This window comes from Odontesthes bonariensis, chromosome 4 (genome assembly GCF_027942865.1).
Source record: "Odontesthes bonariensis isolate fOdoBon6 chromosome 4, fOdoBon6.hap1, whole genome shotgun sequence".
Lineage (NCBI taxonomy): Eukaryota > Metazoa > Chordata > Actinopteri > Atheriniformes > Atherinopsidae > Odontesthes > Odontesthes bonariensis.
Genome location: NC_134509.1, coordinates 17,108,565 through 17,135,369, shown reverse-complemented (window position 1 = coordinate 17,135,369; position 26,805 = coordinate 17,108,565). Strand labels below are relative to the sequence as shown.

General features: G+C 40.4%; 2 protein-coding genes across 2 annotated transcripts; one reads left to right on the top strand and one right to left on the bottom strand.

Annotated features, from left to right (window-relative positions):
* The first annotated feature begins 1,790 nt into the window (after positions 1-1,790).
* Positions 1,791-4,003, top strand: npy2r (neuropeptide Y receptor Y2). The gene is made up of 2 exons (XM_075464455.1): positions 1,791-1,937; positions 2,557-4,003. Exon 2 carries the CDS (start codon positions 2,581-2,583, stop codon positions 3,664-3,666), a length of 1,086 nt encoding a protein of 361 aa, XP_075320570.1. The 5' UTR covers positions 1,791-1,937; positions 2,557-2,580; the 3' UTR covers positions 3,667-4,003.
* A 6,669-nt stretch (positions 4,004-10,672) lies between these two features.
* Positions 10,673-24,905, bottom strand: LOC142378579 (PDZ and LIM domain protein 3-like). The gene is made up of 7 exons (XM_075463251.1): positions 24,726-24,905; positions 15,841-15,992; positions 15,176-15,260; positions 14,893-15,080; positions 13,610-13,737; positions 12,841-12,952; positions 10,673-11,130 (listed from the first exon to the last, which is right to left on the bottom strand). Exons 1-7 carry the CDS (start codon positions 24,816-24,818, stop codon positions 10,941-10,943), a joined length of 948 nt encoding a protein of 315 aa, XP_075319366.1. The 5' UTR covers positions 24,819-24,905; the 3' UTR covers positions 10,673-10,940.
* Between the last annotated feature and the right edge of the window lie 1,900 nt (positions 24,906-26,805).

The following is a 26,805-nucleotide window of genomic DNA, read 5'->3' as shown; positions in this document are numbered from 1 at the left end:
TCACATGGAGCTAACAAGAGACACTTTGACATTTGGAAGGATCAGGAACTGAGCAGTGAACAACCCTCTCCAACACCTGAAGCACAGCTGCCCTTTTTGGATGGCTTTCCTGGATATGTTCAAGATCTTGTAAGAGGGAGTCATATCATTTGTTACAACCATGAGCCATACTATTAGCCATTTTAATGTTGTACAACGTGCCGTCACAGTAAAATGATCATCATCTGTAACAGGCACATGATACACAACTCAGAGTAGACAGCTCCTATTTCAGACTTGTAGAAATATTTATAGTGCTTCATCTTGCCATGGCAGCAGAATTGATGCTGAAAAGCTAGCTAACCAAACATACTGCTTCCTTATAAGGTCCAATCATGACAGTGAAATTGCCCTTTGAAAAGGAATGTAATAACTGTGCTGGCATACAGGTTAGAAGAAATGTGGTGAATTGATACTGCTGATATCTGTTTATTAGTTACTGATTTGTGAATAAATATGTTGACCCAACATCACCATCTCAATTGATCATGTAATTTCTGTAAACTGTGATCATTAGACTCACCTCTCTGATGTTGTTCAGCAAGGTCAATTCTAACGTTGGCTACTTTATTCATATATCTTATGAATTGGAAACATACTAGAAGTTAACATGTCTGATGGTAAATGTTATGATTGAACATTCTGCATCTGTTTGGACTGCACTTACTGTGGTGATGCTGTACTCTGAGGTTTATAGTTTCTATGATGTTTTATAATTTAGCTATATGTAATCTACATGAATATAGGCAATTAAATTGAAAATGATGTGTTTTCGTTTTGTTATTCCTGCTCACATGAGCTTCCATCTGTCTTGGCCATTTCAAGAGTTTTTATTTCTTGGTTAATTGAAGGTAAATTAAATGTCTGTGTGTCACTGTAATGGGCAGTTTTGATATTTTTTTCCAACTAAAACAGTTTAAGAAACACTCTCTGTAACACAGCAACTTCATTTGATGTGGATTTCAGATGTCCAAGTTTGAGATTCACCTATTAAGTACAAAATTGAAAGAAAAGACAATCAAATTGTGTTTTGGGGTAAAGTTCCAGTCGTCTCTGTCATATCTAAATGGGCAAAGATTATATTTCTGTCTTCTGTGAAGGAAGGGCTGCAAATAATTACAGTTGGGACAGTGCTTCTTATGAGGAAGGACACATTTTAATTGGCTTCTGGAACATGATCCGAAAAAAACATGATAGTTAAGATGAGTGGGTTGTCATTTTAACTGACAAACTCATGCTAAATACGTGCGCTTCACTCTTGTTGTAATGTTAGGGCCGGACATGAAATATTCCTAAAATCTTTAACAAAATATTTTCCATAAGCTCAGACTTATTGTGTGTCATTTGCTGATGTATTGATCGGTAGTGGCACATCTACAGTGGGCTTGAACTACAGAGACAACAGGCTGATAAACTGATAGTGATGCACTGCATTTGTGTTATTTGTGATTTAAACAGCTCGTATGATGACTTTTAAATATTTACATTGTTTACCGAGATTTCCGGCAGCTTTTCCTGTCACTGGCACAGCGTGGACATTCCGAACTCGCTCCAAACTCGACCCCAATAGCCATTGTGATGCAAATGCATTCAGTTCTCGATTTGACATTGTCGTCAGTGGAAGACACGTTTCCTCCGTGTTGCTGAGCCCGCCTCATCTTTCTCTCCCAGTTCCACGGCACCCTCAATGCCAAACGGACCGCAGTGCGCAGAGCCAAAGGTTGTGCGCTTCGCTGCTGCGCGCACAATGATCCTCCTTGGAGGATTGAGGACGCTTGGTTGGTGTTCAATTGGTTTATATTGTTTCGTCTATCTGAATATGACGGGAAGCACGCCGAAATTTTAACACAGTCGCAAACAACAAGGGGGTACCTAAACATCTCAGTCTGCAATCTGAGGTGAGTGATTTTGAGTATTTTTCTTGATAAATAGTGATCATAATTTGTCTTAGGACTGAGTAAGTGTTGCATTTGAACTTTTAAAAGCATTTTAGTTACTGGGCTCGCAATGGAAAATCGGCGCTGTGATAGTCAGCTATCATTGATTATTTAAAGGCGAAATGAACAACAGGTCCATCAGCTGTTCTGGGAAACAGTCGTCTTGATTCCATAGTTACAGATTCAGGTTTGACACACCATTATAACGTGTGAAAGTGTGTTGTTCCAAGACATTTTGAAAGGAAATCCACCTGAAAAAAAGCGTCTCTGCTTTCTGATATTAAGTCACTGATTAGAAAGACACACGGGAGTTACTTCAAGACTTGAATGGACAAACGCTTCTGGAAACATTAGTTTGGAGTGGCTGACTGTATGGAAATATAATTTGCGCCGTTCGAAATGTTGCACATGTTATTTGGTCTTTGTGTTGGAATTTTCAAAGTCGAAAAGAAGAAAAAAATATTTATATGTTATGTTTTTGGCACCATTGTAATTATAACTGAAAAATTACTAAATTTCCTTCCTTATGCCCGACTGCAGTGCACCCACTGTTCAACTAATGATCACATTCTTTCCACAGATTGACTGATGGGGTCTGTTAGCCATGGATACAACAGATCAACTAAACTTGACTCAGGTTGAATTGAAATATTTCAACTGCTGCCCAACTCTCACCTCAATAGATGATGAGAACATTTTGAAGCTGGATGACAGCACAAAGCTAGTCGGAGTTCAGATTATTCTCATCCTGGCTTACAGCACAATTATTTTATTTGGAGTTACTGGAAACTCTTTGGTGATATACGTTGTCTATAAGTTTAAAAATCTACGAACTGTGACCAACTTCTTTATTGTAAACTTAGCTGTAGCTGACTTGCTTGTTAACACACTGTGTATGCCCTTCACCCTTGTCTACACACTCTATAACGAGTGGATATTTGGTCAGATTTTATGCTTTATGCTGCCCTTTGCTCAGGGCATGACAGTGCACGTCTCCACCATCACCTTGAATATCATCGCTCTGGACCGGCATAGGAGCATTGTCCACCACATGGAGACCAAGATGTCCAAAGACATGTGTGCTGTGGTCATTGTAATCTCGTGGGCCCTCAGCGCCTTGCTGGCTAGTCCACTTGCCATTTTCAGGGAGTATGGGTCGTTCGATCTTTCACCGGCTGAGTCCATTCAGGTGTGTACAGAGGCGTGGCCAGGAAGCAGCATGAACGGAAGGATCTACAGTTGGTTAATGCTTCTGGTTCAAGTTGGTTTACCTTTAGCTATCAATTCTGTTGCTTACATACGCATCTGGAACAAACTGAAGAATCATATGACCATCAGCCGAAACGACCATCATCGCAGGAAGAAGACCACCAAGATGATGCTGACCATGGTGGTTTTCTTTGCAATCAGCTGGTTGCCTTTCCATGCATTTCAGTTGGCGATTGACATCGACAGCAGTGTGCTGCATATGAAGGACTTCAGGCTGCTTTTCACTGTGTTCCATATCATGGCGATGTGCTCGACTTGTGTCAATCCCATCCTGTACGGGTGGATGAACAACAACTACAGGATGGCCTTTTTGTCTGTCTGCAAGTGCCATGGGCCCTTAGGCTCAAGATGCTGCAAGGGCAGACAGACACAAGAATATGAAGACAGGGTTTGTTCCGACTTTAAATCAACAAATGTCTAAGATAAATGATCTAAGATGGCTCCTTTATGATCACGCGTTGACACTTGTGCACAATGCGCTTCTTTTCTTTTGTATTTGTTGGCATTCAGACTTTCCAAAATGAGGGACGATGTTGATCATTAAAATTTCCTTAGCATTTAAAAAAGGGCTTCAACTTTAAAATGATTAAATCACCAGTATTATCATCAACATAATGCCATTATGTTAGTGGTGCAAATTATAATATCAGAGGTGCTGTTTTAGCTTGTGAATAATAGAGGGTATTATGAAGATATGCTGCGATTTTGCCTTTCATTTTGGTTCGCTGCCTTAGTTTGAATACTTAAACAGTTTAATTGGGATCCAAACTAATGAGCTGCAACAACAAAGCCACTGAAGTAGACCCATAAAACCTCTCAAGCAGTTGTAACAGGCTTTCAGACACCATGACACCACATTTTTTTCACCACATTAGGATTTTCAGCTACTCCAAATGTTTTTATTAAGTACCTGCTGAATTTGTTTTAAAAGATTTTTCCATAATGGTACCACAGGTGAGTTAGTTTATACAGACAAACTAAAGAAATAAGTTTACATTTTTTGGCCCAAAGGTATCTAAATGTGTGACCGTACGCTACCTGTGGAGGATTGTTTTCACTAGATATATTTAAGTATGATAATAATATCGTCAGAATGTGATGGTGTAACGATTGTGTGCCGACTACAATCTGTTGCTGATACATAAATACCTTACACAAATCAACTTTGAAAAAAAATGCGTTCTCCCCTTTAAAACTGGAGCACCCGTATCGATTTAGCATAGAATTATGATCTCTGTAGGTGTCCCCACCTCCTGATCTAGAGTCCTGTGAATTCATACAGTCGTCACAGGTCATTAATTTGGCGGAGTTGCTGTTGCCTCTAAGGATTGTTCCGCTCTTTTTGGCATTAGGTCTGATGTCAAAGGCACGTCTTGGGATCACGCACCACCTGCCAAAGGTCTGCACCGCAGTGAGAAAATAGATAAAAATAATCTTGTTTAAAAACTGATTGCAAAATTATATTACCTGTTCATATCATATTGCTGTGGTCATAAGGGAAGGATGCAATTTTTACAGTGTAGATACAGTAGTATGTTTGATGTGTGAATCTCATCTCAATCATCTCAAGGCTATTTCAAATGGCTGAAGGGTAACTCAGCTGAATTGGCATTCTTTACTTCATGCAGTTAGAACAACTAGCAGTATAACTTTTATTGAATTAGATATATGCATGTTGAATGTATTTTCTTGATGAATGTACAACCATGACAAGTCAACTATGTGTTTTTCATTCTTACTGTAGCTGTTGGTTTTAGGAGCAATCCCGTCTGGTGATTATGATTATATGATTACGCGATGATGACATAATTCACGCATTAATGAATGTGCTGATGAAATGATTTTGCTGCCTAAAGAAATGTCAGTGTCAACTTAGGCTGCTATTAACAAACAGGAAATGACTGTATTTATCAAAGGATCCAAGGGCCTCATTTGGATGAACAAACCAAGGTGCATCAGGGTCCTCAAAATGTATGAGCAAATGAAGAAAATAAATAAAAAGTCTAAATGTGTTTATGTCTCAATGCATTAGCTTGAAGAATTCATATGTGTATTTTTGCATGTGTATTGTCTATTCGTGACACTTTAAAGTAACAGGTTATGTTAATGATGTTATTGATGCTTCCACGTAACGCTTTGAATTGTTTGATGCTTTCCATGTAAAATAACCGACCTGTAAACATTTTTTGGAAAAAGCAAAGAAGAAGTTCAGGATATTTAAGTGGAGGGTGAATCTGCTAGTGTGTCTTGTCCTGCCTCCACCTCTGGCACCCTCTATATTTTCATTACCCCCTACCCGAACCAGGGTTTGAATCCCATTCCTGCTTATCCTACCTCTTTTATTTCTCCCCCTACCCGAACCAGGGTTTGCAACCCCACCCCGCTGTGACTGGTGTGCAGTTGGTGAGAGGCTGAGGTAGCTTGTGGCTGTAAAAGAAAAAAAAAAAAGATGGTTGTTGTGGTGTGAGGAGCAGTGATGGCTGGCATTAGGGGGGTGACTCTGGGACGCTAGTGGTCATTGTCTAGCCTCCTGGAGGTGTCGTGGGCCCAACTAGACGAAACACTGATGAAAGGAGGTCCCCACCTGATGACCCCAATGATATGTTGGTCAGCACTGCTCACTGGTCTATATTATAGGGAGTATAGGGAATTATTCACTGAGTCTGGTCCATTTTTTTTTTTCCCTTTAGCACACGTTTTTTGTGTTTACCTTGAATCAAAGGATCCAAGGGCCTCATTTGGATGAACAAACCAAGGTGCATCAGGGTCCTCAAAATGTATGAGCAAATGAAGAAAATAAATAAAAAGTCTAAATGTGTTTATGTCTCAATGCATTAGCTTGAAGAATTCATATGTGTATTTTTGCATGTGTATTGTCTATTCGTGACACTTTAAAGTAACAGGTTATGTTAATGATGTTATTACTGCTTCCACGTAACGCTTTGAATTGTTTGATGCTTTCCATGTAAAATAACCGACCTGTAAACAAGCAGTTGTATATGTTCCAAAACAATTGGATTTTGCAGAATTTAGCTGCCCTAAGGGATTTCTGACAAGTGAGCATCCAAAGAACAAGTTGCAGAGCTTCAAGAAATGTTAAAGCCAAACAAATGGATGAAGGTGTCCTACAACAAGCTAAAAGTCCTCAGCTTTATCATTTGCTGGACAGAACTGCCGAAGGGATGATTGATTTCACCTTCTCTGAGGTGCTAAAATTGCCTCAAGAATTTTGAAAGTTGGTTAGAGAGAAAAAGATATTCAAGCAATTCTCATCATATTTTATTTTGCTTTTTTTTCTGACACCAGAAACAAATCAATTACTAATGACCTTATGAGGCATATTAAGTAGTCTACCAAACACTACTTTCTTTGTCATAACTTTGTCGTAACATAACAACATATTGACGCTTGGTCAAGAGCCCTTGGAGTTGCTTTTTCGCTGCATCAGCATCAGCATCAGGTTTCCGTTCCGTATCCATAACGAGTAACTGCCCCATCTAAAACTCTATGTGTGACCTGTCTTTAAAAAACAGAACCAGTGTAGAGTCTCGTCTATCTATTCCAGATAAGAACTCGGATGTGCCGTCATAGCAGAAAAGGGCAAGGGTCGCCGCCTTCAACTGTTCTGCCATGATTTTGTCCAAAGTAACACACAGCAAAATACAGTCTCCCATAGGCTCACTTACGAACAACAACAACAAAAAAAGAAACACGCTATGTAGTCAGTGATGCTACAGCAAGCCAAAGCGAAAACACATCTGAGTTCACTTTAAAAAAAATCTCTTTCACGCATTGACTTATGTCTAAAACTAATCAAAATTACATTTCTTTTTCTCTTTCATGCAACTAGGCAGCTTTATTGTACACTGCCCTGATATGCTATGTGTGCAGTTCCTGTTGGTGTTAATAAACAGAGTTTACATTTGCATTTATCAATACCATCTGATGTTGTTATGTCAGATGGCTGCTATTAACAAACTCGCTCAAATCACTCTTGTAAACTCTTTTTCTGGCATTTATAAATGCTGCTTGGTATCAAAAAGTGAAAAGTGTGCACACACAGACACATTGAAAGATTAAGGCTGGCATCATTAAGACCATAAAGTTGCAGGGAAAATGAGAAAAATATTGCCATCTATGGAAATGATAAACTGCTTACCTGCACTGTGGTCTTTTGCAGCAATTCAAAATACACCAGAGAAAAGTTCCACAGTCTGAACAGATATTTAAGGTGGGGAAATTATGTCGTTTTGTGGCGGAACACAATAGATCACACTTGATCTCAGAATGTTGTGAAGTTACAGCTCAGCACCCGTTAGTTTGAGGAAGTCAAACAGGAGTACGAAGGCACTGTGAGAATGATCAAGTGTCAGGGTGCGGTTGTGCTCAGCTGAAGCAGAGAGGTGGGCAAATCAGCCTCTCCATCTATGCAATAGAGTGCTGGGTACCTGGTGACCTGCCAGACAAGCCAGCCAAATAGAAGAAAATGCCTGGAAGTTGTTGTCACTGAAATATTTATCTTTTCTTGTTAGTTATTGTGTGCACAAAAACAAGTCCTTCTGTTCACTGGTGAAGAAAACTGCCCAATGCTCCAATCATGTTTAGGACAGAGTCCATACTAGAGAACCCAACTGGTAAGAGGCACCCGAGTGACAAAAATAAACACATATAAGCTCTCTTTGACATGAGTTGCTAAATTAAGTTGTCCTTACAAACCTCTTTTAACAGGTACTCATTTCTAACAAGGGGCCAGAAGTCACTGAAGTGTCATACATACATGGACATCAAAGAGTTGCATTTTTCTTCAATTTTTTAATCTAATCATTTGATTCAGTGTTTTTTTGTTTTTTTTACATGAAGTGGACATTAAGTGATGTCTTACTTTTAAGCTAGGTGTGACTACCTTTTTTCTGCAAGGTGAAATATGCAAATAGATGAGGATCAGTCGTATGCGAATCATTGAAATTAAAATGGAAAGAGATGTGCAAGTGTAAATCGAATTTTGTTTAAAATTCATTGCTGTCCGCTATGGGACCAGGGCTGCAGTTGCAGCGGATGTTTGCAATTTGGATCTTGCAGGAAGATGAAACAGGGTTCTTATTAGAGGTAAGAAAAGGAATTCTTCCCCTCCCTGACTCGTCTTTGTTTTCACGTTGTGATTACCACTCTTTTCTTTTACAGTGATTACACCGGTGTTCAGGTTTTGCGCAGCTCTTCCTGTTGACCATGTCCTCACTGATTTACTTTGCGTGTACGTGAGGAGCCAAGGGACTGGGACATTAGTTCTGGCTCTCCATTTTTAGTAAGCTATTGATGGTGTATTCAGCATTAAGTCAATAATTGTTTCTTTAGCTGTCTGACATTATTGAGCATCTGTTCTTGTCACAAAGTTTCCCCTCAGGATGAGGATACTCTGCTTACTGATCAAGAAGAATGAACAAAAGCTCTGAAACAAATTAAATTAGCCATTCTTTGCTAATGGATCTTGTCTCTGTGCTTTCATAAGGAAAAGCACTTAAGTCCTTCCCCAAATCTATCTATTGACTTTCTATCCATATGTATTAATTCTTCAGCATTTTGTCAGAAAAGTATCGATTTTGTCTGGACTAAATATATCATATTGGGTCATAATCGAGTGGAGTCTGTAGCAAAGCACAGACTGACAGCATATCAATCAGATGGTTTACGTCAAAACCACATTGTTGTTAAAATTCAGCTTTCTTTAGTTTTATGTGTGTATTTAAGTGGGAATCTCTTGGTATGCTACATTTAAAAGGGGGTATTAATGTGATAAATGACTTAATAAGCCCAAAAATTGCCCATGTTATCATATGAAATCGGGAGGGGAAAAAAAAAACTTGTTTATATCACTTTGGGGGGGGGGGGATTTATTGGACTCTGGCTTAAAACAAAGCATGTGATTTCAAAGAGGATACATTTTTGACACAATTTCATTATGTTTGGGTTTAATTCTACTAAGATTTATGAAGATGATAATAAATAATATAGGTAATAATGAGATCTCCTGGGTTATCCTGGGTTATACTTTTGGTGCCCAAAATATTTTGTTCCCATCATTGAATCTTGTTTTCCAACATCCAGTACAATCAAAACTAAATAATGAGTCCAGCACCATGCATATGTATGCAAAGTGCTCCTGACACACACACCTGACTGCAATTCTTAACTTCCAAACACACAAGACAGGATTTGACCAAAGATCTAAAGATACAGTGTGTTTGTTATTGTGTAGCTCCCCCGCCGTCTCCCCAGACTCATAGCTTTGCAACAGGAGTCACTACTATGTCAATTATTTGCACAGGAGACTAAATCACCCTGAGAATCTACGTCATTTTTGAGGATGAGGATGGTTTGGTCTTACCAAGGAACAGAATTTATTGAAAAGCAGTTTTACCCTCACTGATCTTCTCTTGTTCTTTTTTTGTTTTAAAAGTCCTTTTATTGTAGACACCAAGGCCAACTGCCCATTCAAATAAAATTTTCAAAAGAGGTTACGCCATTCATTGCTTTAGAAAGGGCATGAGGTGTATCTACCACTCTATTAAACCGTGGCAGCTAAATATAAAACTGTGGGCGGTCTTACAGGGTGACTGCTGCCAGTGATGATGCATTTATCCTTACACATAATGGATTCCTTCTTACACAAATACACACTAGCTTTTCAATTGGCTTTGCTAATTCAGGTCACTCTGTGCCAGTGGCACGTGTCTTCCTCTCAGTATCACCACGCTAAATCACGGTTGAAACATTTAGGGCCCTGCTCACTCACTGGGGCCGCTGATTAAACCTGGGTTCAGTTTGGAGTTCGACCGCTGAGAAGAATATTACTGAGTCCAGCATGTGCAGCAGAGGGTAATCAAGAGGAATCAATCCAATAGTCCATAGACACTAAGACCACCTCAAAAAGAGGAGTAATCCTAATCACCCATAATAAGGGAAAACACTTGTGTGGGTCCATTATGGTGCGCAGGGATCAACTACGCAAGCAAATTTGGACTAATGGACTAATGCAATTTGCAATAAAAAGAAAAAAAAGTAGAACAATGCAAATGGTTATTGCTGCTATTCCTCCAACTCCTACTTTGTCTGCAGACCCTTTGCTAACATCTGAGACTTGCTGTGGACTCCGAAGAAGCAATTTCAGTCAATCCTTTCTGGAGGAGTATCCTTTGTGGGAGAGACGCGAGGTGACTTGGACCTTAAGATTTATAACTGTGCAGACCTTTAACATGAATACAAAAGTAGCACATATTCACTCAATTTGTTGAATAAGAAGCGCCTTACCCATTTAATTTCATAGTAACTATTTGTGTGGTTGTACTATAAACGAAGTAATCCTTCATAGAACTGTTCCTCGGTGTTTGGAATATGGTTACTGTATTACGTAACAATCTCCATACAAATGCTTCTTGCAGTGTGAATAGGGATGTTTATTGGGCAGACATACACTTGCGGCCTTTCTCAGGGTGTTATGTTGTAACTACCTCTGAACTAATCAAGCAGACTGTTGAACTCTCAGCTACGAAACGTGATTTACAAGTCCAAACATCATCTGGGCATGTATCATACTGATCAGATTATTGTGCACAAACAGTATCACAGAGCACATAAATACATTAAACACAGATGTAGGACTTTGGGGGGGTTTGCCAAAGCATTCATCTCAGTGGGAATCTAGGAAGAGGGAAATGACGTGATGAGGTCGTGTCCTTCCGGTGGTCTCATTCTGGCACGGGCGTGAGTCTCACAGTACAGCTGCCCCTCCACAAAGAAATAGCCCATCTGTTTCAGGTTGGCGTCACAGTCAGAGCACACAAAGCAACCAGGGTGATGATATTTGTCCCGAGCTTTCACCACTGTCCCACTGTGGAATCAAAAACAAAGAGTGCCGATATAATTATACAGCAAATGTATTGACTTTTTCTTCTTAATTCTTAAAACTCTTTAAAACTCTAGTCTACGTGGTTAAAGTGTTCTGAATGGGCAAACTGAAATGCTGAGAGGACAAAAAAAACAAGCGCACTCGTGCATTTTTATCAGCAGCGTAACATGCAGCGTGTTTGAGAGGCTTTGGGATGGCACATGCCAACCATTTCCAAGTACTTTGAGGCTGACTTTTTGTTGTGCCAATGCACATGCCACCACTATGGTTTTCTGTAAGATGAACTTAAATTATATATTTAGATCTTTAAAGGTGGCCACTGGAAAAGCATCAATTGGTTGGCACACTGGATTGATGTGATACACATCATCTCTGGGTTGTAAAAAGGACATTTGCTTTAAGACTTTAGTGGGACAAGTCAGCCTTCGGGCTGTCATTTGCATATTTATGAGCTTCTGGCAAGGGCCTTGCTGTAGCTGATGTGGCGAACAACAAACTGTGAGAGGACGTTGAACACTGAATACTGACTCACTTTTACTGTGGGTGGTGCCTTTGCTGACACATTTCAGTGGTAAGGTAGCAGGTAAGCACACAGATTTGTTGTAGCAGAGAAATACAGCTGCAAATTCAACAAATGACCTTTTCTTTTTTACAGTGTGTGAACAGAAATTAGATGTAAAATCCAAAATACTTCCAAACACCTCTTAGGACAAATTTGCTCGCTTGTTTCTTCCATTTTTTAGCAACTTAACAAATATAATATATTATTTTAGGAGGAGGTTACCAGCGCCTGCGTTCGGTCAAGCTGATACTAGACCGCCCCCTGCTGGATCATAAGGCACACTACTTCTATACAGTCTTTGGTCTGAAGCGCTTACAGATGTAGTCTTTAAATTCACTTGGGCTACTGACATTCATAGTGTCCTCACATTTGAACAGGTGTTTGAATGAAGAATTCAGTTGATTAAACCATACAGACTTCAATGTGAACGAGCACTGGTTTTATCATGACCCTCCCTTTACTTCCCTGCTACATACATTTGATTTATGTATGTATTTATTCAGCTATTTATTGTCCATTTTCACCATCTGTGTTTGTCCATACTTTGGTCGGCAGTGTCAACAAAAATTGTGGAGCTTGTAATTTGCTTTGAAACAGCTGAATTTTTCTTAAATGAACAAAGAGAATAATAAAATAAAAGAGGCTGAAAAGCAGTTCTTTATGTGCAGTCATGTGCATCAGAGCAGATTTGCAGATATGTGCATAAAGGTTAGAATCTCTAGTTTTATGATCACTCTTCCAATCTATTTTAGGTTTATGGGATCAATAATCAGATTCATTTTAATGCATTTTTATTAGTTACATGAAGAGGTTATTTGCTTCATAGCTGGTACATAAGACAATGTCTTTGCTTTTTTAAATCTTGAATAAATATCAAACAAGCAGCAAAAAGTTTTCTAATCTAAACGATCATAGAAGATGTCTGTCTTTCACTGATTACCATGATCCTTTTCTGAATAAAAAAATTCCCCAACAAAAGCTCTGCTTTATGAAGCTTCCACTGTCTTGTCATGGTCATATTATGTAGGTTCATGGTATGTTTTCAAAGTGTTTATCTGTTCCTTTTGCCTGTGTTGATGCATGAAGGGTTTTAATGCGAATTGCAGACGATTTGTTCTATTTTTACTCACACAATCCCATTCCCACACTTGTCGCAGACAGGCAGTTTCTGCAGGTTTCCTGTAGGTGGAGCCGGTTTGGTTGTGGGGGCTTTTACTGTCCGAGTCACAATGGGGCGAGTGCCTGCCCCCCCCCGCCACCCGGGGGAAAAAAAAAATTAAAAAAACACTTGTCAAAACAACCTTATTTGATTGTAGCACATACACTGAAACAACAGACTTGAACATTCGAACCAGGAACACTTCAGGAAGACATGGGACATAAGCTACAATAGCCAGTCAAATGTTAGTGCTTCCTTTATGGCTCTGAGCAATCGTACTTAAACTCTACCGTGACATATTTTTCTAGTCAGTCAAGGAAACACATGGAAAATTGCTTTTGTATTGACGTATTGTGCAACTTTAATGGCACTGCACTTGAATAACAAGGGCAACACATGAGTCTGTCTCAGTAATTAGTGTATGACACAATGTGTGGCTTCAACAATGGAGATACTAGTAATCTAATGGTACTTAGATTAGTTTCTCTCCTGAAGAATATAAAATATGATTTTCTTAGAATTATTATAAAGTCACAGTAAAGTCATCAAAAGAGAAAAATGTATATTCAGCAGTTATAAGGTTGATGGTTCAGTCCCTGGTTCAGCAAACTAACTCAACCGAGCATGTGTCTGAAGGCTGAGCAGATCAAGGCATCCCCAAAAGCTCATTAATGAGTGAAATCAGTGAAATGCTTTGGTTGTTTTGGAGTCAACGGGTCATCTGAGAAGGAGGAACTTACCATCACTGTCAATAAAGTCCTGGAGGGCTTTAAAGGAGCCAGACTGCCGGGGCTCTTGGGGCTCCTCCTGGTCCTTCTGTAACATCCGGTACACGTCAGAGTCCTCGATGCTGGCCAAAGCCCTGGGACTGAGCAGTGCGTTCACACAAAGATTCAGAGACACGCAGGTTGAAAGAAAAGTGCACACACTTCCCACATGTCTTCTTATCACCCGGAAGCAGACATTACGCACTGTAATCTTAACTGCTTTGCTCTGAAGTTGCTGCTCAGTGATGGCAGCGGCTCAGGTGGGAGCGACCAGCCGGAGGAGCATACAGCAGGCTGACAGCCTCGATACGAGAAAAAGTATTCCAAACAATCATAGACTAGATAACATGGAGGAAAAGATAAAGATGTAAATGAAAGATTCATTTTAGCTGAGGTTCAGTGTAAGCTAACAACAGCCTTTTGAAGTTATTATTGTTTTAAATTTTGATTAATTTGTAATTCATAATGTCTGCTGAGATGGTGTAAGTCAGTAACACATGAGTGAGACATGCCTTTGCTTTGATGTAATACTTCTCGTTCAGAAGTTGTGGTCGAACCATAGAGATTCCTTCCTGTCTGCTGGTGTCATATTTTCTCAGAGTTACACACTATATATCACATGAACTAATGAAATCCATATGGCTGTCTGGGAAAGCTGGAGGCAATTATTTTCCAGTGAATCAGAGTGTCAGAATGGCAGAGTGATTCAGGAGGTCAGTCATGCAAAGAGCAGGTGGACTACATTTAACTCAGCAACAGTAAAGTTAAACAAGGAGAAGAAGAAAAAGAAAAAATCTTTGTTACATTGATCTCCATATGAGGGTTAGATGTTACAAACCAGGTAACATAACATAAATGACAAGTGGACATTTTCATATTGTTTAAATTTCATGGATCCATGGATTGGAAAACATATGGTTGGGCCTCAAGGTGGCGCCACATGTTGGCAGTTTAAAATAGAAATCAACTCTGTGATTAAATATTCCAAACTCAGCTCATCTTTTTGGAGAGCTTTTAGATGTACAAAGCTAATGTCCCATGAAGAAAAAAAAAATGTTGAAAACCGAGTGTTGGAAGCAGACTGAAGCCTGATTATTTGACTGGTCGGGACTACTTTTACAAACATTTAACTCATTATTTGAAACTTTGATAATTTCATAAATAAACATAAATTATATGACATATATACAGTCTATAGTATATGCATGTAAAAGCTCTTCTGTAAAATGACTATGATTAGCTGTGAGAGCGCCCACCTCTCAGACTTGTGTTGAACAAAGCCTCGGATTTGGCCCTCCATGGCATCCTGGATATTGCCTGAGGAGTAGAGGCCAATAGGAGTGTTGTAGGACGTGCTGACCACCTGCCGCTTGTCATCAATGTTTGCTGCTGCAACAAATGGCTGAGCTCTTCGGTTGTGACCAGTGCCAATTGGTTTATATTCCTGTACAGAGAAGAAGGGAGTAAGGACACTGTTGTGACTACGATGACATCAAATTACTCGGTAAACATGAATGATTTTCTCACAGTCTTACAAACCTGCTGTTCTGCTTGCAGGTTTATTTTAAATGGGTGAGCTCTGCCGTCCTCCGTAACACGCGGGGACCACAGTCTGGGTTCATTCCTGGGAATTAAGGACACATTCTGGTTGGAGAGTCAGCTCAACGTGACTTGATAATTTAGGCCTGTGAGAGTATGTGAGTCTATAATCCTAAAACATGTAAAAAAATTATCTGTGTTGTCCTTTCCTTTCTGGAGTGTCATATTACAGGCATTTTCATTCCAGTTCTGTCCACTGTTTGGTCATTTTCTCATGGTTTTCTGCATCAAGATTTCAATTCAGACCTTTAAAATTGGGCAGATTTTAGGAGCTTTTATCTATATCTTTTAACGGATCACAAGACAAAAGGGTTGGGCAACGGCTCCCATGTTAGTATGGTGTATAGGAATTTTGTTAAAACAGTCATAAACTCTTTAAAATGGATCTTCTGTAGCATTCATGATGGACACACTAAATACACAACTTGTTAAACTTGTAACAAACCAACTCGACAAAAGAATCTGCAGATTTCTGACACAAAAATGGAAGAATGTGTCTCACAAACGGACCCATGCGTTTAACTTCTTTGCGACGCACAGGCGTTCCTTTCAGTCTATGAAACGCCTGTTTGTGTGCATGCTTAGGCAAAATGAGTTTTTATAACCTTTCAACAGTGAGACAGAGCTGATTGGTGGATTCCTTTATCTTGCTCTGGGCCTCACAGTGCAGCATGTCTGCAGCCGGGACTCCCTCGATGGTCAGGATGATGTCACCGGCGCACAAATTGGCATTGGATGCCTTACTGCCAGGTGTGATCTGGATGGGAACACATGACAGGATAAACAAGTCAACTAAAAAAAAGAGCAATTGTGTCACATGTGAAGACAGAAACAAGTCGCGCATTAATGTCGACGCGGAGGGTCACAGACTGCTTGTTTGATTACAGCCACCATGATTAAATATCAAATGGTTTTTTGTTGGATCTATTTTAAAACAACATTACTCCATATTTGATTACAGCACACGGCAGTAGAGTAACTGTAAGTTTCGTGTAATTTCACTTTAATTCAAATTTGTATAGCAACCTATCAAACAAGCCAGACAATCTAAATCTAATCTGGCACATTTTCAAATTTCCAAAGCCTCCATATTCCCCGTCAGCACAGGCTTGTTCTCCAGGTCATCTGCTGCTTTTCCTGGCATCATTTCACCAGCAGTAATACATCCCTTTATATTTACCCATCTGTGTTAACATGAGGTGGTCATCAATCCAGCAACTCTTTGCACTCATGCTGACAAGAGCTTATTGGTTAACTGAATTCACATGTAATTTGGTACATATTTCCAGTTATGATAAAGAAAAGTGAGACACACATTGTAAATCCAAAGTGAATTTACAGGAATTCTTTGCTGAGTAAAGTTTGAAGGATTTGGAGATTTGACACCACGCAACACGCGCGCGGTTGTGGAGGGTTTCAGTGCGTCCTGAGAGGTTGTTTCCGTCTGGTTTATCCGTCCGTTGTATCTGTCACAAACAGACACGTCATCCTCAAATTCAGGAAGCGATGACGTTCATGAGCTGGGAGTCATGAGAAGTTTGTGACCCGAAGCTTTCTCAGACAAAGTTTTCATGCAGCCTGGGAAGGCTGAAATACTCCAAAATGGAAAATCAAAAGTGTTTGGAAATAAAGACGATTCTCCATCCATCCATCATCTTCCGCTTGTCCGGGGATCGGGTCGCAGGGGCAGCAGCTTGAGCAGAGAAACCCAGACGAAGAAAGACGATTCTTTCTTCTTTTTTTGCATTACAAATTAAGCAACATCCTACAGTCAAAAATGAAACAACGGTAATGATGATATATGTATTTATGAAAAATCTGAATGAATCAAATAGTTTGCAGGATCAGTGAAAATGCAGTTTGTTTTTCAGTTTTCAATCTGTACCAGATCCTCTGGATAAAACTTTGACTTTAGTTGCCATAATATTGTTAATCCCATTCACCCTGGAGTTCTTTGACCTGGAAACAAATTGGTTTTTAAAGCACAAGAGACACCATTTTTTCTAAAGCTGCTAATTTCAGGGAAGTGGCCGTACCATTGCAGTAGTGTCAGTGTCATTGACCAGTAACTAAGCAACTCACACATGTACTGCGCTTATCACAGGCTTGATATGTGTTTTTAAATCATTTGACTCTTTCCACATACTTCTACAGCATCAGATGTCTTATGAATAGGGCTGGGCAACGATTAAAACTTTTAATCTAATTAATCACATGATTTCCCTGATTAATCACGATTAATCGCATTTGTATGCAAAATCCAAAAATGAATTCAAAAGTGGTGTATAGCTTTTAGCATTTAGTTTTATTTTAAATGTGCTGCCATATGAATGAAAGTGCCATAACATTTGTTGTGCAAACACACTTTTAACATCAGCATCTTTATGTAGTTTTTATATAGAAGCCTCGCTCCACTGTCTGTTTCCTTGAATGACTTGCTGCTATCAGTTGTGTGTTTTGCCATTAAGTGATATTTTAGACTGGAACTACTACGCTGAGAAGACAATTCAACTTTCCGTACCCTTCTCCATGTTTGGTGGATTTGCCAATTACTTTCTTTTCAGGTTACGCAGCAGACAGCAACAGACTTTTACAAAATAAAATAAATAATATGGTCTGTGGCGTAGTGGGTTGTGCAGACGCCCCATGTACAAGAGGCTATAGTCCTCGCTGCAGCTGGCCCCGGTTCGAGTTTCGCATCGGACAGCCCTGTGCTGCGTGTCGTTCCCCCTCTCTCTGCTAAAATGTTTAAAAAAAAAATGTTTTAAATTTTTAAAATTAATAAAAAAAAAATGTAATCAAAAAAATAAATAAATAAAAACCTGCGTTAATGCGCGATAAAATATTTATTGCGTTAAATAATTAACAAGTTAACGCGGAGTTAACTCGCCCAGCCCTACATATGAATATCCTCTAATTTGAAAGCGTAGATACTACTTACTTTTAAGATTAAGATGTCATAGAATAGATATTAAAACAAGAAAAAAACAACACATTTTTGGTTTCTCGAGGAGGCTGGTTGGTTCCGGAGCCCAAGCCATGCATCGAGGTTAGTCCGACTATATCTAGCTGGAACCGCTCAGCCTCACGCACCAGCTCAGGCTCCTTTCCCAACAGAGCGGCGACGTTCCACGTCCCAAGAGCCAGCTTCAGTAGCCGAGGATCAGACCGCCAAGGTCTCCGCCTTCGGCTGCCACCCAGCTCACAATGCACCCGACCCCCTTGGCCCCTCCCGCGGGTGGTGAGCCTGTCGGAAGGGGGACCCGTGTCGTTTCTTCGGGCTGTGCCCGACCGAGCCCCACGGGCACAGACCCGGCCACCAGGCACTCACTGCCGGGCCCCACCCCTGAGCCTGGCTCCAGGGGGAGGCCCCGGTGACCCGCGTCTGGGCAAAGGAATGTGTTTTCCAATCATTTTATTCATCATAGGGGGTTTTATGAGCTGTTCTTTGTCTGGTCCCTCATCTAGGATCTGTTTGCCTAGGGTGACCCTACCAGGGGCTTAAAGCCCCGGGCAACATAGCTCCCAGACTCATTGGGGCACGCAAACCCCCCCACCACGGTAAGGTGACAGCTCATGGGGGGTTTCTGGCATCTTACAGGAAGCAGTGTAGTTGGGCTCATATTTCAAATGTCCACAAGCTGTCAACAACTTCATTACATGGTGATTTTTCCCTTCAAAACATCCCACATGGTTTCATTTCAATAAATGTTCACATGATCTGATACATCAACAAAAATCCATGAAACGAGACAGCGCCAAAAAAAATAAAAAATCAAAAACAGACCCATGCAGAGGAACTTTGGTTTCTCCCCAATAAATCATCCACCCAGATTAATCTGCTGTCCCAGTAAATATAACAATATGTGAAGGGATTCAAACCGGCTCCACCTGCAGCAGCTAAATAACATGCTGCTTACACACTGATCCATAATCTATTGATTGCATAAACAATAATTCATCAGTAAAACAGACTAAACCAGGGCCTTAAAGTCTTTACTTTAATTCCATTTGCTGTTGACTCTTATCTACTTTTACTTAAAGTAGGATTTTTCATTCAAGACTTTTACATGTAACGTCTACCTTGCTGTACTCTTTCTTTTACTGATCTAAACAATCTGAGTACTTCCTCCACTGCAGGCCAGTCTCCTCTCTCCTCTCTCCTCCGTCCTCCAGTCTGTGATCTGGAAATCATTCACAGGCTCATTTTTTGGAAGGATGTCTCGATTTCTAAAATGTGCCCGGAGGATAGAGGATAGAGGAGGTGAGGTGAGAGGAGCTAAAGGTGAGGAGGAGGACAGAGGAAGAACTGAATGTTCTCAAAATGGGAAATGAGATGGGCAACGAGTACTCTTCTTACCCTACCCGTGTATTTGCAACATATTATTATTATTATTATTATTATTATTATTATTATTATTATTATGATTATTATTATTATGATTATGCAGGACGAGCACAGAAATGGGGGAAAAAAAATGCGTATGGAAAGTATGTAAGTTGTCATCTTATTAGTTGTTGTATATGAGCACACCATAATGCAGCACCATGTGGCAATTACATGTCATCACATCGGGAAAAAGTAAGGGGACACCAAGGTTATACTTTACCACATCCCCAGGGTCTCCAAACAGAGAAAAACATCGTCATGGGATTGTTTTGGAGCCTTTTTTTGTGAAACTTGTTTACGTGCAGTTTGGACCAATGTTACTAACACATGGTCACTGACCCATTTTCATAAAAAAAAATGTATTTCCTGTCTAATTCACAGGTTGGTGAGGGGAAAGTAGACATGGACATTTGCGCTATACGTTTTCAAATATCACTAAAGGTGAGTGATAATAATCTAGTGTGTCAGAGTATTCTACTAAAAAGTCTCTCTTATCCAGAGAAACAAAGACCAAACCAATTCTTTTTTTTTTTTTTTTTTTTAACAGTTTTTGAACTGTTACTGACTCAAATTAAGAATGTTTTTGTTGGTTGGAAGTTAGAAAGTATCCCAGTACTTACTAGGTTGATTTTAAACTAAGCAGGAGCTTACTGCATGTGAAGGAATAGCTTTCGTTTGCTTACAATAATCTTTATTTAGATTAATAACAGAGACATTTAGACAATGGTTCATCATTATCATTAAAGTACATTTTTATGTACTTTTATGTACATCTCGCAGATTTTGTAGCCTGGGTACTTTGCTAACACATAATTATTTGTAATTCGGACTGTAACAATTAATACGAGGGCGCAGGAAGAAAAACAAAAAAAAACTTTCTTCCTCTATAAATTCCATTCGGATGGTGTAGAGCTTTTCAAACATCTTGGTCTGGTCTCCGTCACCGGCACTTCATCTCCTAATACAGTACCCAGTGGCCTGGGCCCCGTGTTCCTTTATCTTGCTGGGATCAGATCTTAATGCAGTTTCCCCCCCCCAAGTCTCACCTGGACCAAATGTGTCTGCAAAATACAAAACCCAGACTCCACTGAGGAGTCCAGCTATTCATTCAATCGCACAGCAGGGACGAATCATAAATGACCCAGTTCTTCAATAAAACAGTGGCGGCTCGCTGAGATACAGCAGCACGAGCCCTGTAACGGATTAAAACATCTTCCCCCCGGGCTGGTATGCATGTGCGTAAACTGCCCGTCTCTTTTCACAGCGATAGAGTAAACATGTGCAGTGACAACATGCAGATGGAATATATATTCTGCTGGACAGAAAGCGATAAAGATGAATGGGAACCTCCGGAGAGTCTTGGGGGTCAGGGAGGACATCTCAGAAGGCAGCTTCAAACCGAACCGAACATTCCCACCTATAATACACGGGGCATGACCTATGCTCAGTCATATTGCATTACTGGACATAGCAAACTAAACAGCACAGAGATGTTACACTGAGACTAGATTAGGTCATCTGCCTATAAATAACTGTGGATGAAAGTGCTGAGGGGATGTATCATGCTGCCAAAGAGGGAGCAGTAATTTTACAGCGGAGCATTTGTTGCAGAGCTGCTGTCAGACTGTGTTTTACTGCTTGATGTCTGTGAACCAAATCTGAGCACAGATATTCTTTAGTTTCCACGCAGCTCAGCTGTCACATCAAACACACGTCTTTGTTTAAAATGGAACTATTTTTACATCTTTTTCTTGTTCCTCTCTGCCTGGTTCCTTCTCGGCTCGCTTCTGCCTTATCGCCTAAGTCTCCCCTCTCTTCCTTTTTACCTTGAAGCAACAAGTTTAAGAACCTTAAAACTATGCGCTTCTAATTCTTTTTCAAGCACCCTGACCTTTAATACACACACTCCAGGGCCGGAAACTCCCCTGAGCTGGCAGGGGGCCAACAAACCGCAGTTCACAACTTTGGCTTTCAGCTCCAAATGAGACGTTTTGGTAAGATGTAACGAACCAGCAGCTGAATCAAAAACACACTTTTGCCATAATTTTAAAAAAAAAAGAAAAAAAGACGCTGTTGCAGACAGTGAAAAGACCCAAGAACAACTGAGGAAGAAGAAATAAAGTGTAAAAGCAAGACACAAGACAAGAATACACACAAGACTGGATTTTACCGATGGAGAGAGCGCAGACAAAAACAGGATGACAGATTGGTGCGGCGCTAGCTTCACTGTTGATATCAGTAGGTAATAACTTATTAGCTCCTTTGTTCTGTCACCTTTGATTTGCTCGTCTCGGTCAGATGCCAACGCGTAGGATTAAACTTCATATAAAAAAAAGAAAAAAGAAGACAGTCATGATCATTTCTCTCTGCTCTTTGGACGTGTGACCCAGAGAGGATTTAAGCTTTGGTTGATTTCCAAAAGAAAACCAATGAAACATGTTTATATAATCCAGACATTTACTGCAGGACTGATTCCATCCTCACCCATATTATCTGGGAGGGTTAGTCCAGTTTTGAAAAGTTTCCTATAGTTTCAGTCAGACTAACTTTTGCCGCATTGTGCCAATTTAGTGGCTTTTTGACCAATCAGAGCAGAATAGGCTTTGTTTTGGGAGGGCGGCTTTAAAGTGACAGTAGCTAAAACGAAGCGTGACAGACAGACGGTGACATGAAGTGCTGCAGCGACGTTCTGTATAAGGACCTCATCATGAAACGATGAAATGAAGGCAGTATGGGATCTGGAAGGAATTCTTCTGTTGTCCAAACTTTCATCTAAAGCATATTTTACTAATATATTTAAATCGGCGTGCATGAAGTAAAGTAAAGTAAAGTAAAATCTCTTTTTGTGCTGCCTCAAAGTGGCCAAGGATCAATTATTGCAAGACTGATGCCGGAAAACCACCCAGTGAGCACCTTTACTCGATTTAAACTGTCTCATAGGGTTAGGGTTAAGATATCATAGAGCACATGATGGGAGCTGCTGCATGCAGAAAAGTGAAATGGGTCCATTGTTTATATGCAGGGTGCACGTGATGCAGAGAACACTGATGCTGATGTGTACATTTGTACAGAGCTCCCCTTCAAGGCTGCCGTCTGCTGAAGACAATTTTAACTTGTGTTTACTCTCCCGGACCAGCTGGGAACACCGGTGAGTCATAAAGAAGAGGATGTTCCAAACCAAAAATGGCAGTGAGTGGAGACACAGTGGATTCACGTGTGCTTGAATAGAGCTGGAGAGCTTACTGCAGGAATAAAGCTTCATGAAGCTTTTCATTCGTCACACACACATTTCATAGCCAAGCATGTTTTATAATTGGTTTAAAAAAAAAAATATATATATATATATATATATATATTTTTTTTTTTTTTTCTTTTTACAAAAACATTTAAAGACATTGCCTCTTGTATCATTGCCCACATAGACTTTAACCACTTCCTTTTTCTCCTCTTCCATTTCTCGCCCATCCCTCTCTCATCTCCCTCTCATCACTGCTCACTTATAGACCCTCCGAGCCTCCACCAACACAACAGGTGTGAGGTCGCTGGATAGAGCCGGTGGTTTGCCTCTTATATAGTTCCTGAGGTCTTTCCCTAAATATAGACGAACCCCAACCCCGACACAGCCGGATTACTGAACTCTTCTCATCTGAGCTTTGTGACTCAGCCCACAGATTAATCCAAACATGGATGGAGACGCCGCAGTTTGTATTCAGACGGTTTACTTTTTGGTTCTGTAGTGGTGGAAAAACCTTTTCCAGCAAAGCTGCAGAAGCGAAATGTAAATAAACATGTCACAATGAAGAGTGACTGAAAGTTATCTTCACTCAGTTCCGTATTCTTGTGGTGTTTCTGAATGTGAGGGGCTTCTTTTTCTTTTTCTGTTTATGCACTCTTCTCCTCTGTTTCCTGGATACATTCATACCTGGTGCTTTTGGGGAAATTTGCTCTGCGACTATGTTTGACATCCTCAGAAAAATCCAATCTTTATTGATTTGTATTCCTGAGTCTCACCCAGCGAATTATCTCATCATTTGTCGTGTCTTTGATCGACCCAAAAAAACAAAAGCACAATTTGGTGTTTTAGAGAGGGGTACGGATCAGTTAGATCAGCTACAGATTCATCGTCTCATTCTCACCAAGAAAAGGTTTGATAAGCCTTTCTCTCAAAATGTGGACTGCTGCCTTAATTTCACAGGTTTATCTATTTATTTTTATCAGTATCCTTGGTGATTCAGTTGCTTGGCAGTACATTGTGTCAACAGGAAACATCGTATTTGTTCCAGGAAATTGTCATTTTCGGGAAAAGATGTAGAAAGGGTTAACTTTCAAACTACAGTTTAAATTGATGGAAATCATTTGTTTGTTTAGTGAAATAATCTGATTCCTGTCACACATGAATTCTATTCTTCCAGCTCTGTCTGATTAAGAAGAGGAGCTACAGTTGACTTCCCCCGTTTACTGACATATCACAACACTGTCTCATCATTCCGGTTAATTACAAATCTATTCTTCTGTGTGTTGAATCAGCTGCCAGCATGAACATCCTCGACGAATGCTCCCCCTTCTATTTGGGCAGGTTTCCTGTTTTTCATCAGTTTTTTTTTGCTGGAAATCATCCGCACACGCTTCAGGATTATTTTTTGGGGGAATATTTTCCATGCTCCTAAATTCTTCTGTCTGATCTCCACTCTGTGAGGTACGCTGGTGTGTGTGCGTGTGCGTGCACACATGTCAGGTCACAATGTAAGCCGCTATTTGTATCTAAGCCTCTTGCTTTTACTGTGGCACAGGTGCAAGCTCCATACCCCACCAGAATGTTTTCTAGAACGAACCCTCCTGGAAGGACAATGTTGACAGTAAAGCAAACCGTAATCCTTCAGGAATGGACCCCCGGAGGGGAAACACACATTCATGGTACAACGGTGAAATTATTTCCAAGTCTCTGATGGTAAAATAAAAATCACTTTGCAGCAGAAAATGGGATCAATCTAAAAAACAGAGCCACGAAAAAAAAAACAAGTAGGAACTTTTGTTGTACTCATGCTGTTAAAAATAAAATGAATTGTATAGTGGAGTGCTTATAACAGTGACATCACTCACCCTGGAGATGGTCAGGGGCTGGTTGAAGTCCTTTCCTCCCGTCAGGCGGAAACCCCAGGGGGCCGGCCCATCCAACACCACATTGAGTGGCATGACCCTTTAATATCCCCAGCTGTTAGCACAGCAGCAGGCAGTAAACTGCACACTGTTGGGATCACAGTTAAAGAGCAGAGCAATATCAAAGGGATGGAGGTTTTGAACCATGCAGGGGGGGGCAGAGGGAGGGGAATGAACAGACCCCACCCAAGGAGTGAGGTAATTGGTCAGATTTTGGGAACAGACTCTCGGTCTTTATCACCACCAGCAGCTTTGGCTCACCTTCCTTCTTCTGTTGCTTTTTCTTTTTTTTTTTTTTTTACTTTGCCTTCTTCTTACCTTCAGACAGCCTCTTAAATAAGGCCCAGCTTATCACTCGTGTTATTCTCCACCTGTTTTGGGCTCTCAGACTCTGCTTACCTACATGGACACAGAGCTCGGATGTAAACCAGCCTCTTTCAGAAGTTAACGCTTCTCATCCGCGGACAGCTAAGGGTCTGGCTGGCCTCCTCTCGCTCCGCTCGACGGGTCATGCTGCTCCTGTCCTTATTTGGTCTGGAGGCAAAGCTCCTCTGTGAGGCTCTGGAGGTTTTGCAGGCACATTCCAGCCACTATTGATCTGGATGGGACCCAGGCTTCTCTCTCCTGGGCTTGATAACAGTCCAGTTTCCTTCCGAGAAGGGCATTTAACAACCAATTATTTAGTCTTTTTCCTGTTTGCACCAGACATTTATCTCTGTTCCTTTGCTTGAGACATCTTTCTGTTGTCAAAGGATTTACTCTAGCTTACAAGAATCTTAATCCCCTTGCCCCAGCCATCTCCAGATATATTTTTCTCATTTTACGACGTGCATTTTATACCTTAATAGTATTAAAGCTTGCAAACAAATGGGCTTTGCAAGACATTTTAATCTAAGTCAGGACTGCAGGCTTTCACTCTGAGCAGGCGATGTTGTCATTGTGTAAAGTGAGGAAAATCCCATTAGTCACATCATTGACTGCACATAGCCTCGAAAAATCCTTTTCAAGTGAAGTATTTCGGTGTGGATCGAGTTAATCGTTTGCTTTAGCGGTTACCAAGACAACACAATTTACTGACATAGACAAGAAGCACTCGTCGTTCTACATCTCCTACACACATTTAGTGAATGTCTTTTAAGATTGCACCGTTTATAGCTGCTGTATATCTTAGTATAACACAGGGTAGAGCAGGTCCAGAATGTTCTTATTGCAGTGGTATGATGAAAAACTTTACAAAACTTGATTCATAGCAAGGTTACAGGGTTTCACAAGCTTCGCTGGTGGATTGTTTGAAAGGGTGCTACACGTGTAACTTCATCTAACAGAAACAACACAGCGGTGAGCTGAGACTATGGGTGTCAGCAGTATGAAGAGGAAAAGAGTATGGATGCCCCAGAGCACTGCAATTAGCTTGTGGTAGATAAACAGCTGAGGATTATTCATAAAAAAGTCACACATTCACTGTTTTTATAGATTTTATATAAAGAATGGACATGGCAACTGAATCTGAGATGTGAAATAAATTTTAAGTTTTGTAAGGCACCTTTTTATGTATTTATCTTTTTTTTAGGAAATGGGTTAGGTGAAGTTCAGAACCTGAATGGTTGTCAGAGCCGTCTGTTTGAGGAATCAGCGAGAGCAAAACTAAGAGCTACTCACTTGGAGTCAACAGAGGATTCTTTTTTTTCCATCTATAAACAACTCAAACCTGAAATGTTTAATTTTTTTGGGACAAAATGTTATAATGGGAATTTTTACGCCACAACCCTTCTGCATCCGACGTGTTTTTCCACGATCACTCGCATTTCTAAACTGTACAACGTTGCAACATGGATTCAACACAAACCCCCCCCCCCACACTGGCCATGTACACCTCTTATATACACATAAACATTTGGTTCAAAGTACAGCAACAACAAGTTGCCGTTGTGGAGCCATTTTGCACAGCCTTAACCCTCTGTGCTCCAGGGCCGCCGTGTCATGACTGGGCTCTGCGCGCAGACTCCAGCTTCCTCAGCGAGAG

Coding starts and splice junctions, on each gene's coding strand:
- LOC142378579 (XM_075463251.1), bottom strand. CDS start 24,818: ATGCCACTCAATGTGGTGTTGGATGGGCCGGCCCCCTGGGGTTTCCGC. Junction 15,993..24,725: donor AGCCCCTGACCATCTCCAGG/GTGAGTGATGTC, acceptor GTTCCCATCCAG/ATCACACCTGGCAGTAAGGC. Junction 11,131..12,840: donor AAGTGTGGGAATGGGATTGT/GTGAGTAAAAAT, acceptor TTGATTCCACAG/TGGGACAGTGGTGAAAGCTC.
- npy2r (XM_075464455.1), top strand. CDS start 2,581: ATGGATACAACAGATCAACTAAACTTGACTCAGGTTGAATTGAAATAT.